We start from the raw sequence: 15,386 nt of genomic DNA, 5'->3' as shown, positions 1-15,386 counted from the left end.
TCAGGACCCCAGAGAAAAGCATGGATACACCATCCATGTGCTGTCACAGGTCAAAAACGCACTGCAAAATTCTTTGTTTTCTAAAATATTACCTTAGGCCAATCCCTTGACTATAGAAGGACACAATTCATGGTGCTCAAGACTCAGAGTAATGCAAGAAGTTTGAAGTGATTTACATTTTGTTCCCATTGTCAGTAGACAGTACACAAGGTCTGTACTAGAGGAGCTGGGAAAATGTTCATGCTGAGCAGTGACTTCTTTTTTTAAAGTTCACTTAAAATAAGCCTGTAATACTTCTGTAATCAAACATTCTATAAATACTCTAACAAATTAAGATACTGACAGCAATGTTCACTGTCTCCTTCTGAAAGGTCTTTAATTTATCATTCACATAAATCTCCGCAAAAGCTGGATTCTCCTCCAGCCAAGAAAATGAAGCTGCTGTTTGAAGTACAGACCCAGTCAGAACATCTGAGCTCTTGAGTATACTTACACTCATAACAAGCCAGGTGTGTATATACATACACACATGCACAGACACGGTAAAAAACTTGTATTATTCATACAAATTACTTGGAAATTAATTTCAGCCCAAGAAGGTGTCAGGTTTGTAATCTGTTTGCAGACAACTTGTAAACAGAAAGAGTTTGGGTTCACCAGATATTTATTTGCTCGGCTCAGTTTTGTGTTTAATAAATTATTGGATTTTTTTTCTCTACTGGGTTCTTAGTGGATATGAACAGATTTCACAAAGTTGATCTCACTCCCAAATACGCCAGGAGAACGAAGAACTTTAAGCTGTTTCCTTAACAACCTGATAATGCCACAAACACGGCAGTGAAGCTTCTGGCACTTGCTATTTTGAGAGGTTTTTATCTCTGTTGAAATGAAGAACCCACTGGCAAGTGGTCAGGCACAGGCTTCTCATGGACGAACATCAGTGCTGCCAGCGGAGAGCCTCACCGTGCCCACAGTAGGTGCGCAGCAGCCTCAAGCACGTTGCATTTGCTGATTTGCTTTCCCTTGATCTTTCCATGAGGCTTCTCCAGGAGCTGCTGCTGCCAAGAGCATCTACCGGGATTCGCCAGAGCAGTCAAAGCTCTGCCAGCTTTGCTACTGTCTGTGGGATTGCACTCGGAAAGGAGAAACAAAAGGAGTTTTTTATTTATGCACCCAATATTGCATCCATCTCCTTCACTTGTAAGACGCGAGATAAGGATACCTGGGAAGAGCTGCCCTCTTCTGCTACAGCGCTGCGGGGCTGTGCTGAGACCTGCCCTGTTTCTAATATTTGCTCACATCTGTTATGTTCGTGCCAGCAACAGCCTCAGCCAAATATTTCAGATGCAAATGTTTAGACAGTGAACCACAAGTCATATCATATGGAAACATTTTTTTTTTTTCTGGACTTTTGTTATGGATGCTGTTCAAAATGTAAAGATTGAGATCGCCTACAGGTTTTTTTCACGCTGCTTTGTGGTACACAGGTCTATTTTTGTCTAATTCTCTATTCGACTTGCAGACAGATGACTATGTAAGACTGTATAAATTCTGTTTTAGCTGTGTTTTCCAAATCAGATTTGGTGTAAATAGCAGTTCTTGTCCACAATAAAAAAAAAGCCAGCTTTCTAAAATACTTCTGTTCTCAGAGCTTGTTTGATATACTTCTGATCAAGTTCAAGCTTCAATTTTGTAAATCAAGGAACTTGAAAGTCTTTAAAAGCTATAATAAATTATGTAGAGTGTTCAAAGAAAAACTTGGGCCCAGAATATTTCTTCATCATGTCTCATGTAAGGAACAGTCCTGTAGAAACCAGTGAGGATTTATTGGGAGGCAAATGTAGCCATTCACTAACTGTCCCACCAGGAGGGAAGAGGGATTAGAGAAGTGAAGTTATATGTTAGCAAAAGGTAGCATCTTTTTTCCCCTCTTTTTCTTCCCATTTTTCTAAGTCAAATACATGATGTTCTCTGCTTGTGAATACCAAGACCAGCTCTCCTGCTTCTCCCAGGGTAGGGATGCTGCCTCGCAGCTCATCATGAGCCTGTGTTATTTCAATCCACCCACGTTTGGAGGACTCCAGAGCTGGGCGGGATGGAATTGCAAACTGCTCATCCTGCCTCAGCAATCATCCACCTTCCTCACTACTGTGAGTAAAGAATAAATAAAAATAGAGAGTAAACAAAAGACACTCCTACACAAGAAGCAATTACTTTTTCAGCTGATTTTAGCTAAGAATGGCCTTTGTTGTCAAGGCTCCTCCATTTTCATTTCAGTTGTTGTTTCTTTTTGTATTGATCTTTTGTAAACATTGTGACTTGTAGCAATTAGCAATATTAGCAACTTGTCTGGCAGCAATGTACGTTAAAGCAGGTATTTTCTGGAACAGAGTGGGAGGGGAGAAATGGTAAATGTTATCCATGAAAAACACGGCCTGATTTTTAAATGAGTAGAGAAAGTCTTCTGAAGGACTGTACAAATGAGCTTCAGTCATAGCAACAAACACTCTCCTCTGTTTTCTATCCCATCATACAAAATGCACGAACAGCCCTGGGACAGGGCCCCTCCCAAACGGGCAGGCTGGTAAGCAAGCACCGTAGCTCAACATCTTGCTCTTACTCTCCAAGTCCTCAAGGCTTCTACTGCTTTGTGCACGAGCCAGCAGCCGGTAGAGGGGAAGCCACAGGCACAAAGCAGAGTCCTGCCCTTGCCTGACTGCCCACCTCCCCGCCCCGCAGACAGCAGCGTATTAGGGGACAAATGGGGAGAGCGCAGTGTGGGGAACATGGCCGTGACACCGTCATGGGAGGAACTGGTCTCCTCAAGGGGTGACCCACCAGGTCATGTCCCCCAGGAGACACCTCCAAGGAAAACCCCTTCCTGCAGACCAGCTGGGCATCACTCTCGGTGGGACGTCAAGCTCTCTGGCCTTCAGAACAGGAGAACTCTGCATATGGCTATAGGAACACCCAGAGGTACAACAAACTTGAGAAATACAACAAGGAAAATATTTCTGTGGAGTCCTGTTGACAAGTGAGCTGAATTATTTTTTTTTTAAGAGACCTGGATTTAAAGATCTACAAGTGGCCAAATATCAGTTCAGATGTTAATCTATTGACTGGATCAGAATCCTAACCCACACCCCTCGATTCTCATCTCCTGGGAGGGACTAACGTTGAGTTGCTCACTCTGGAATGGGAGAACAAAATCACTTAATACACTTTAGAGAGCCACAAATTGCAGAGACTGCCATGCAGGAGATTTACCTATAGTATTGCTCAAAGGTGTTTCTGAGAATGGATATGTTAACACTCAAGCACATTTTAGACTGTGATCACCTAAGTTACATAGAAAAGTTAGATGATACACAAGAAAGAGGCGGAGTATCTAATTGTGAAGATGGTTAGAGAAAGCAGTCTGCAGCGCACACGATAGTTACTGTGGGATGCAGTCATCAGTTCCCTGATGAGAAATGCAAGGTAGCCATCAGCTGCCTTTGTTACTGTGCACCAGCGAATGTAAAGGGGACAACTCAAAAACCAAATTGTTCCATGTTGCCTTTGAGTGCCTATTGTCTGGTGTTAAGAGGGGTTTGAGGATTACCGTGCATGCTGAAAGAGCCATAAAAACTTTAGGCCGACCACAGTGCTTTTTCTGCTGGAAACACTTCCCAAGATTTAGCCATAACCCATCCATTGAATCTGCCCTTCCAGGAGCCATGTACATTAGGAGACACACACGGTGTTTCTGTCTGTCCAAGGCTGGTGAGGACAGCCTTACAGATGGCTTTTGCCTTCTGTTACCTGGGCCAACCAAATACCGCCTTTTTGACAAAGCTCTGGAAGCAGTCTCCTCACTCATTTTGTTGAGGTACTTATTCAGTGTTTATGATGGAAATTTTTCTTCAAACTTGGGAAAGTAGACAGTTTCTCAAGGTTTACCTGGTGAGGAGCCTTCCCTCAAGGTCCCACTGGAGGACAAGTGAACGTGCCAGGCACCCAGCAGCTCCTCGGGACAGGTGAGCACAGCAGGGCACAGAAGGCAGCAGCGATGTTTGGAGCTTGCAGAGGGTGTGCCAGGACAGGCTCTGAGCTGCCTTGAATGTGTGGCTGCCTTTCAGCAGCTAGGAGTTGTATGTCTGAGCATGCAGAGAAGGACCCACAGGATCCTCCAGAGCACAGAGGTGTAGATATACAAGTGCACTGTACTTTATGCCTTTTGGTGGCTTGCAAGTGTTTTGCAGGCTGAAGCAGTTCAGCTAGTTGCACTGAGACCATTTGATGGTATTTGTAAAAGAAGCACTGCTTTCTCTTCTGCCAGCAGAGGAAAGTAGCTTTGTAACAGCCCTAGCAAGACAGCTGTGCAGCAGAAGACTGGCAGACAGTACCTGAGATAATAGCACAGGGACGGTAACAAGTCAGCAGGAGGCACAACCCAGTTAGTCACAAGTGGAACAATGTGGAGTCAGGTTTTGCCTTTCCCCAAGGGATTTTGGCCTTCTGTTCTGATGCAAGCCTTTGTTTTGGAGAACAATACACTCCCCCTTGGAAGGAGCACCACAGCCATGCAGCCTTTAGGTGAACAGCCCTTGATGGGGGTTTGTGAGAAATGATCAGACCAAAGTATCCCCAATAATGTCTCTTTAGTCCCCCTAACCCTAGAGCCCTGAAGGGCCAGAAGAGGTACCACTTAACATTGTGGTAGGTGAGGCTCAGCTGGAAAGCAGTCAAACTGCTTACAACTGCCTGTCCATACCCCTCAGCTGGGTTACATTAATACTGTCTTACATTATGGATGCCTTTTCATATTAGTTTCTAAAGAGCAAATAAAAAGGAGTAATTTATAGCAATGGTTCCCAACCAAGGAGGTAGGCTCAAATGCTTTATGAGTAAATCCTGGAAGCCCAGCAGGAAGCCTCTGTCAGATCCGTTGTCAAGGTCGGTCCAGAAATTACTGCCCTGCATTTGATCTTGCCTCTGGAGTGAGGGAGGCAGCCATCAGGTAGGTAAGGTCAAGAGGAAATGTAGTACAGTCCAGTGAAGGCATTATTGCCATTTTCACCAGGACAATGGCTGGATAAAAAAGACTGTGCACCTTGTTCAGAGCCAGCTACACTTCCCCTGCATGTCTCACCACTCCCTGCTGCACAAGAGTTATCATGAGCCAGTTGTAAAGCATCCTCCACATCAGCCACCTCATCCCTGAGTGTGCAGAAAAAGCAACTCAGCACACACATATCTTCCATTCTCAGCCAGGAGAGGGACTTCAGAGAAGGAAAAAAGAAGAAAATAAATAATAAAAAAAAGTACAGCTTTTATAGCTGCCTCTACAGCAAGTAATCAAACACAGCTCTCTCGAAAGGACTCCCAGTCAGAAGCACGGAGCAGAAGCAGCAGTGAATGCGACAAAGCAGCAAAGCTGGCCCTGAGAGCTGCAGCCATGGTAGTGGCTGCCCAAGGATGAAGGCATGTTTTCCTGTTTCATTTTACATAGGTAATAGAAATACTCATGTATTTCTACTTGCATTTATATATATAAAACACCATACATAGATACACTGTCTGTAAATACTAGGTAACACCATATCTTAGTGAGCCAAATTATGTCTGTCACTGATTTGTATTCACTAGACCCTACAAAAGGGGCTCAACTGTGCTCTGAAAAACTTCCAGTGGAACTGCTGCCCCCAGCAAACCAAGTAAAGACTAGAAAGTTCTTGCAGAAGCAATACACTTGCTTTTCTTCTATCCTTACCATTACCACCATAGAAGCAATTCTTGAGCCTTCAAGGGTCAGCAGACCACAGGTTAAAAAACGCTGCCTCAGAAACCCTGATGGAAATCTGAGGTGTGCTATGCTAAGCACTTCCAAACAGCAGAGGTAACATCCTGCTTCAGAGAGTGTAGAGTGAATAGATCAGATGGAGAGAAGAGACACTGGGAGTAGGAAGCACTAAGAAGCAATACCCTCTGCCTGAAGATGTCCAGGTTACTAGCAGAGCCTGGCATGGTTTGCTTTGATGGTGTGCAACTCTCCTTGGAGATAAAAAAGCCATTTTCCATCCTAAGGTACAGTGGCAGCTGAACTGAAGGGAAGTTCATACTAAGGACAACAGTTTTCTTGCTTTTGATGCATTTATGTAGATATATATGTGTGCATATACGTATTTTAATGACTTTAAAAAATTAGACAATGCTTTGGCAAGGTACAGAAAAAATCGAATATTTTAATCACTACACAACATATGGATTCGTTCACATATGTTTAAACCTGCAGCATTCAAATAATGCAAAGGAATTTCATTAAAACCTACATGCCATTGTTTTTGTAATCAAATGCAGGGTGCTTTAAGATTTATATTTATTTACTGATGAATGTGAAGAGTTTAAACAACTACATTTTAAGTTAAGCAACCAAGTTTTAGTGGTTTCCTGTCTAGTTTTTCATTTTCTGGTGCTTTTCTTTTTTTGAATAAAATGTTAGAAACCATGGGTAATTTTAAAAAACTAGCTTCTTCATGAAAGAGAGATTACAGAGGGTCACATTTTCTGTGTGAACACACATAACTGGAAATTAACTGTGTAGTTGCACACAAAATATGATATAATATAACCTGAATGCAAATCAGTTGATGAAAAAGGAATATGCCATACAATATCCAGTAAACACATACATATGTTTTTACTGTAGAAACCCTGTCAGAGAATTCACATTATAGTGGGAATAGCCAGAAGTCCTATGGGTTGATACCAGTTATTTACAGTTCCTAGCAATTGTTAGAATGTGAAAAATTACTCAAGCATAATAAAAACTGCTATAAACCATAAAATATAATAGTAGCTGATAAAGAAAAGGAAAGCCTGTGGCAGAAATCAGTCGGATATTACAAACAAATGTAACGGCAAATTAGAACACAGCTCACAACTTGTCATATAGCAATAAACTATAGATATTTTGGTACTAAAAAGCAGTAAGAGGGGCTTTGTAGATTAGTTTCAATTGTGAACCTATTCTGTTCTTTTAGAGCACTCCATTAATAAAAAGGTTTATTGCGTGGACTACAACCCTGAATATTCTCTCATTCTATACTTCCTGCATTCAAGGAGCAGTTGCAGCTGAGCCAAATAACTGCACACAGGACCCTGGCATCGCACCCATGGCAAGACATCAAATCACAGGAAATCAGAATCATCCTGGAATCATCTAATGAGTATGTTGCAGACCTACTAAGGCACGGATATAAATAAGCTTTTGACTGCAAAGGAATCGTTAAAACCGAAGATCCTGACCATATTATCCACAAGACTGAACATCATAGCCAAGTGAAGAAACAACGCGCAAGAACATAATTAAGAGCAGGTTAATATATCCATGTTACTTACCTTGTTAAATGAGAGGTACCCTAATAATAATTAAGCCAAATAAAATCAACTGCTAATGGGAATATGTCATTGACTTCTTTTGATCCTACTATTCATTTCACTAACTCTCACATATTAAGTTAAATAGATAGTTTATATAAAGATCAGTTAAGGCTTATTTTCACATATTATTCTGTTTTTCCCCCTCATTGAGTTAGTGATCTGCTATCCTGGTAACACAGAAAAACAGAAAAGTTTGCTTTCACATTCTTTAAAAAGGGGTGTTCTCACCTAGTGGGAGTTAATATAATATAGTAATATAAATAAATATATTTATATAATAATATAAGTAATATTTTAAGAAACTAAATTAACAAGTAGTTAATAGGGGCAGCTGCTTTGTTAGTATTTCTAGATTTAATTCATTCTTATGACAATTCTAAGAAATCTGGTAAGTTATTAAAAGAGTATATACCAAGGGCGTTGCATAAGCACAATATTTTTTAAGGGCTGTTTTGTAACACAGTATTTATTTCTGGCCTCAATATTGCACTGAAATAAAGACTGCGAATTCCTACTTGATTTGGCTATTATATCAAAAAGTAATTTATGCTCTTCTATGGACAGCAACATTCCCAACTTCAGACAACAGACAAAGCAATTGAAGTATATCACTGAAGTTTTACTACAGTAGTTGACTTAGCTATTATTGCACTTCTTCCCTAAAGGAAGGAAAAAAAAAAAGCACACGGGTTAGCTCTTCCTTTAAGATAAGAAATTTCAAGTTACAGAAAGCAATGTTTTATGGAATGCAAGTGACATTTGAGCCAGACTATATCTTTCTATTAGGTAAAGAGTAGAAACTTTCTGGTGCTACAGGAACTATATTTTAATTGATTTGTGAATATGCATTATTCCCTTCTACTATTTACTTAAGATGGAAATATTGTTACTATGTTTATGTGTTTTATTTCAACAGACTTGTAGCTTTTATCATAATAGCAAAATGTAACATGTTATACAACATATCAAAAAATACTCAAAGAGACAAAACAAAATAAGCAACAATGAATAGAATTTGCATCCCCATTTTATAGCTGGAGAACATAAGAAGGAATGAATACTTCAGGAGTATATTTCAAATCTATTTTCCATAGCATTTCAAGGATGGATTCCTGAACTCACCTTATACAATGCTTTTTTCAACATACATTCCTGTAAACCTATTTTACTTTAAGTAACCTCTAAGAATTAATTCCCTGAGGAACTCTCTCAAAAGAAATCCAAGCTCTTTGAAGTCCCTGGCTGATACGAGCCCAACAACTTCAGAACAAGGAGAGCTTCTGCTGCATTATATACAAAGCTAGGTTTGCCTAGTATCTAAAAAGTGTTATTTCAAGATATTCTGATTCTGTGCAACAGGCAGGACAGTTATTACATATTACTGTTCGGAATTAAAAATACTTCTGTATTTGCTGTAAACTGCAAACGCTGCTCTATTCAGAATGCATGTTAAATTCAATACATTTGTGACTACCAATGATTAATTCCCTTCACTGTCTCCAGCATCTAAAAAACAAGTCAAATTCCAGCAATAGTCTCTTATTTTCAGAGAGAACATGATCAGGTTTTAAATACTCATGGTAAAGACAAAATGTTTAATGATCTCTTCAAAAGTTGCATCAGACATTTTATCACTATCACTTCACCTCCAGCCAGGAGGAAAAGGAGGCTACAAAAAGAGATGGCAGAACTCCATCATAAAAGCAATATTCCTTCTAACGTAAGGAAGCTTCCAGCAACGAGCATTAAAGATTGTTCAAAAGCTGTGGCAGACAGACCTAAAGAATACTGATAAAAAGATAAATTATGCTTTTCAAACTCTATTTGTTACCTACCAGTGACCAAAAAATAAAAAAATTAAGATGGTTTCAACACACACAAAAAAAAAAAAATCAAAAATTAAAGATCCCCCACGTTTCTGACCATGTCATTCACACATTTTGTTCAGCTCAGTAACTCCCTCTCTCTTTTTACATAAAGCTGAAGCTCCTTCATTTCACATCTGCTTGGCATTATTTTCACTCTTTAGATCTCATCAGAGTAGACAAATAATCTGAGGAAATATTTTGAACTGGTTTCCATCTTACTCTGTTAATTTATTACTGAAATAGAACATCAGTAGACAGATAATATGAGGAAAGATTTTGAACTGGTTTCCATCTTACTCTGTTAATGCATTACTGAAATAGTACATCAGTTTGCACCTCATTCTACATAGTTTTAGCCTTCATAATTGCAGAATAAAATTGAAAACACATGAAGTAAGTGCACTTGATTGTGGTACACAAAGTACAACATCCATGTCAGTGGGAAAAGGAACAAGAGACAAACCAGTTTTGGTTGCTGCCTGTTATTGAAAGGAAAAAATGAGAATTTTAATCATCGCCGATGGAGGAATTATTTGGTACTAAGAGATCTGAGCTGCCTAACTAATGGAATAGCAGACGAAATGAAGCATTTTCTTTTCAGAAGACCAATCTCTATGCCAAGAAATACTCAGGCTACAGAAAGTGTGCACACATTTGAAAAGCAGTGGAGGCTGGGGGTCTGTTCAGCAATGCTAAGCAGAGCATGGAAAGATGCTTAGAAGTCCTTTCCTTGGCACTGGTCACAGAGATTCAGCTAAATGTAGGATTGCATTAACCACCAGTCACCACTGGTGATATTGCCTGCTACATAAGCAATGAGGTGGTTCCTTGCTCGGAGGTTTTTGTTATTTGTGGTTGCATCATGTTTTCAGACTTCTTACCTAGGATCCTGGTCATGGAGAGAACCCAGCCATGCTGGGAGCTGAATATAATATAGCCCCTTTCTCAAAGTGTTCACATTCCCAACAGATTTTAGCATCTTTACTTTGATGTTTGGAAACTGCCTGGGACTAACCTGGAACAACGTGTCAATACCACCATGGTTTAGATTATACGCAAGACGCAAGATGAAAAAGAATTCTCCAGGAACCATCTCTTGACTTTGTAATTCAATTTTTTCTCTCTTCTTAAACCTAAATCACAGATCTACTGACTTCTCCAGAGCCCACCTCCTTCAGCGGCAAAGAAAGCCCTTGGGGAAGTTCAGCACATCTGAGGAAATCAAGGACCTGGCAGTTCTGCCGTGCATCTTTGTGGACTACCTGTCTGAATCTGAATGCTGCTGCTGTGTGTTGTGCTGTAATCACACACTTTCTTTTCAGACTTTGGAAACTGGGACTAAAATTGCAGATGAAGAGAAATTCCCTAAGAGACTGAGTTTGTCCAGATCTGTCTAAGGCACTTTTCACTTCACCAGTTTTTGTACGTAAACAAAAGCAGGGTGCTCTTCAAAGACAAATTACTTTGGATTCCTTATAGCCAAAGTGCCAAACCAATTTAAAAGCTGGAAATAGAAACTGAATACCCCTGCTAATTAGGATCCAAGGGGACATCCTGCAACACAAACACTGAGTTTCTCTTTATTACAACAATGCAGAAGGCACTTGTCAATCCGCTGACAGCCAGTCCCAGCAGGACTGGGGGCCAGCTATAAAGACTGTACAGTAGAAGCTCCCTTTTGTATTCTTCCTATACTGGAGACAGTGTGGGCAAGTCTGTCTGCATAAGTTAGAACAGGCTGCCCTGCTCAAGCACTGCCTCACAGGACTAGAACTGAGCTGGAAATCAATGTGCAACAGGACTGTAGCAGCACAAGGAGCAAACAAAACCGGCTGTACTGTTTTTATGAAGACTGGGCACTGCATTTTATCTGCTTGCAAACAGGGAACAATAATAGAGCTAAGACACCTGAGGTAAACAGCTCCTGGAGTCACATAAGACAGGCTGAGCTGCTTGATGGGGTCTTTCATGTGCTAGGAGCCATGCAATGATGCCCTGCAAAGGATCAGATTGTCAAAGGCATGGAAATCATAAATATCACAAAAGGATAAAATCAATACGGGAACTAGGAAAGGGAGGAGTCTTCAAGCTGGCCAAGATGCATGAGGGGTGAAAGAGCAGCAAGCAGGTCTCTCTCCCAGCCAGATGGCAATGACGCAGCTGAGGGGCCATTCCTGAGGCATAAAATGACGGCTGGGATTAAAGAGAAAGGATCTGTGGAGATGCTCCATCAGGCCACCCTAGGGTTTGGCAACACAAAGGGTGTGCAGGTACTTTGGCTTCTCTTCAGCGTCTACATCTTGTCATCTCTGCGCACCAGGTACCTCTGGTGAATAACAATTGCTTGCTTCTGAAGAAGTCATTTTTAGCCACTTTAATCAGCTGCTGTCAGAGGCTTCCAGACGAAAGAGTTTGCAGGTGACAAGCACAGCTGGGCCTGTCATGTTAATGCGATCGGTTTCACCTCGCTCATCTCTCCCTGGATGGAGCCACTTGATCTCGCCACTGCTGGGTGACTTGAGCAGCAGCTCCCTAACCAGAGCTGACAAGGGTCAAAAGTATCTATTCTGTGCCTGAACCCCAGCTCACCTTGTAATAGTGATAAAGGTAGATGTTCCCTGTGCCAGAAGCAAGAGCTCTGACACTTGCAGTGTTTGTATTTCCCCTCTACAACCAGAGGAGCTCCCCTTGAGTAAGATTTGCCCTTCCAGCACCAGCGCGTCTGGTTGAAAGCCCAGATCACACCTCCAGAGCAGAGCTCACTCCACACTGGAGACACTGGCACAGAGTCCTCCATGGCTGTCTAGATATCATGGACCTTGAGAGAGTTTCCTATTATAGTAAATTAAGTTCATTTTACCTGCTGAATGCCCTTATACCCTAGCTAATGAGTGCCCTTATTACAAGGCTTAATTCAGTTTTCATTGTACCTTTAGAGTTCAGCCTGAAAGCCTCTTTTATTAAATTCTTGCTCTGCTAGTTCGATAGTGAGCCAGAAAAACCATGGTAGTGTTAAATTTTAAGTCATATTGCATAGAGAGGGCAAGGACTGGTCTTCTGTAAATCCACATAATAAATTCTAGTAGAAACCCAGCATATTAGTCCTTGTCAGGGTAATGGCTGCTAAAGAAATGCTGTGCTGGTCATTTTAAAGAGAACTTGAGAGATTCCCAGTAATTCCTCACCAGCACGTACTTCCCCTGTTTTGCTGAACTGCATTTACGTCCCACTATTCCAACTCCTCCATTTTTAAAATGGTGTTCTTCAGTAAAGTAGCCTATTCTACGTAAATACCAGAACCTTTTATCACTTAACTACACACAGTGTTTCTCTAAAGCAGCAGGTATTTTACAGAAACTCAAAGGCGACAACAAACAGTTATCTACCCCGCAATGGTGGCCGCAACCAGGAAATTTCCAGCAAAACTCAGCTAGCTCGCCAGCTCCCAGCCACAGACTTACAGCCTTAAAAAAGAAAAACAGGCCAGCTTTCCAATTCAGTAAGTGTGCTAAGTTCTCACAGGATGCTGAACATTCAGGGATGCCTGAGGTAGCAAGCCAGCTGAGAGCCGACCTTTCATCCTCATCCAAAACCCTTGATCTGTGGCAGGTTTCTTACTAAGGGAACAAAGAGTAAGCACATAAAGAAAAATATATGAGCCTCTGTTTATATACTGCCTTTTTTTTTTTTTTTTTTTTACAGCATGGTTCAGCTCTGCCACCATCCACAATAACTTCTCCAGTGTTTAGCTCAGTAGAATATTTATTTTATTCTCCACTGCATGAAACGCTGTTTGAAGCCTGAATAGCTAATAAAACTTTTGGCCTTTAGTAAGCAACACTAAGTTCTTCCCTCAGGTATGTAAGCACAGGCAAACACGCACATGTTTCAGGATGGAAATAAAGCTGCCAGGGTGCTTCTATCTATTGGCACACTCTCTCCATCCAGGTTAATGTAATGTGCTATGTAGGCCAGACAGCAAGCATAAACAGGGCTTAAACCTACAGCATCCTTAATTTTTCTGCATAAACAAAATTAAGCAATGGAAATTTATGCACCAAAATCAAAGGTTAACACAAAATGGAATTTTAACTTTTGATCTGGATTCTTAAATCTATTTTAAGGAAAGGCAGCACTTGATGTCTTGTCCCGCTCCTACTTACTATCAGGAAGGTATTTATTCAGCATAATTAGTGAAAATATACAGCTTTTAAACCACTGGTCTACTACTTTCTTCTATTTCTGGAAAAAAAAAAAAGAAGTACATTTTCATTGGAAAAAAAAAACAAACAGTACATTTTATGCCACAAATATTTTAACTCTGTCAAAACTTTGACCCTGCTATGAAACAATGTTGTTCCATAGGAACCGACACAAAGATATTTAAAGATATTTTCACCAAAAGGTGGCTGGTTTTCTTGGTGGGGAAGACACAGTAAATGATACATAAGCATAGGTATTAATTTTTACTTGGGAGAAAGAAGGCCAGAAACGATACAACTTACTTCCTTAGAAAAACTGCAGTTTTCATCAGAGGAGGGAGGTGATAGCCTTGTGTGAAACGCGATAAAGAACAAGGAGCATTAACTGGGACAGTAACTGAAGTCATTTTGTTTCGATCTGCATACTGAGCACACTATGCTTCCCTTAAATGGCTAACTTCTGCACACTGAGTCTAAATATTGCCACCCCGTGGTCTGACAGCACAATCTGCCAGCCCTAACAACAAGGAGACAAAACACTTTTTCTACGCAGGACCCCATATATTCCAGCCTCACATGCTGTTTCTATTCTACATCTAGTTTTCTCTTGCAGACACCTGCTGGCGAAATAAATGGTTCCCTGATGACCCCACTTCCCTCTGTGTCCCTTTTTCTTTTTTCCAGGTGCCGCAGGCTGCCTCCTCCCTCTTGCAGAACGGTGTGAGGACAGACATTGAGCAGCCCAAGTCAGCAGCAAATACACCTCCCTAATCAAACTTTCACTGCAACATTACACAGCCTGTGCAAATTCCCTTCGGTTTGGATGGAGAGCAGAAGCAGGGAAAATCCTTTATCTAAGCCAAGCCTTCTTCCCTGCCTCCTGAGCAATATTTGCACTAAGCTTTCTGTATGAAGTAGAATCACAGAATGGTTTGGGTTTAAGGGACCTTAAAGATCATTTAATTCCAACCCCCTGCCACCAGACCAGGTTGCCCAAAGCCCCATCCAGCCTGGCCTTGAACACCTCCAGGGATGGGGCATCCACAGCTTCTCTGGGCAGCCTGTCCCTGTGCCTCACCACCCTGTCAGTGAAAATTTCCTTCTTTATATCTAATCAAAATCTACCCTCTTTTCATTTAAAATTGTTACTCCTTGTCCTATCCCTACACCCCCTGACAAAGAGCCCCTCCCCAGCTTTCCTGTAGGCCCCCTTTAGGCACTGGAATGCTGCTATAAGGTCTCCTTGGAGCCTTCTCTTCTCCAGGCTGAACAACCCCAACTCCCTCAGCCTGTCTTCGTAGGAGAGGTGCTCCAGCCCCTTGATCATCCTCGTGGCCCTCCTCTGGACTCGTTCTAATACATCCATGTCCTTCTTGTGCTGGGGACCCCAGAGCTGAATGTTCTGGGTGGGGTCTCAGGAGAGCAGAGCAGAGGAATCACCTCCCTCACCCTGCTGGCCACGCTGCTTTTGGTGCAGCCCAGGATACGCTTGGCTTTCTGGGCTGCCAGCGCACATTGCTGGCTCATGTTGAGCTTCTCATCAACCAACACCCCCAAGTCCTTCTTCTCAGGGCTTCTCCCAATCCAGTTATTTCTACAATAAATGTGCTGAGCTATGCCTTTGCTCCCCTACAATGGAGGAGTGCAGAATTAGCCATAGGGTTAAAGCTTTATGTATCTGTTCTTGCTTTATGGATGAGCAAGTGAAAAAGGAACAGCAGAGGGCCTGACCCTGCAAGGGCACAAAGGAAGGCTCAGTGAAAGACTTTCCTGCTTCCAAGTTTAAAGACTTCTGTGCCTGGCCAGCACCACAGGTCAGTGGAACCTGCTTCCTGAAGAGAAGAACCGAAAGGAAACTTGGAAATGACAGATATTTCCATCCATCCAAACT

The 15,386-nt window shown here is 41.6% G+C and overlaps 1 protein-coding gene across 2 annotated transcripts in view; it reads right to left on the bottom strand.

Annotated features, from left to right (window-relative positions):
- Positions 1-15,039, bottom strand: part of LOC308189287 (uncharacterized protein) — a 79,598-nt gene extending 64,559 nt beyond the window's left edge. For both annotated transcript variants that reach the window (XR_013946237.1, XM_080579160.1), the window contains exon 1: positions 13,799-15,039. Coding sequence is in view for 1 of the 2 variants with exons in the window: in XM_080579160.1 (XP_080435286.1) it covers positions 13,799-13,902 (104 nt within the window). In the remaining variant the exon portion in view is untranslated. The remainder of the gene's footprint in view (positions 1-13,798) is intronic.
- Between the last annotated feature and the right edge of the window lie 347 nt (positions 15,040-15,386).

This window comes from Anser brachyrhynchus (assembly GCF_964034855.1).
Source record: "Anser brachyrhynchus genome assembly, chromosome: 2".
Lineage (NCBI taxonomy): Eukaryota > Metazoa > Chordata > Aves > Anseriformes > Anatidae > Anser > Anser brachyrhynchus.
Note: the sequence above shows the minus strand (reverse complement) of the source record. Positions and strands in the feature narration are given on the sequence as shown.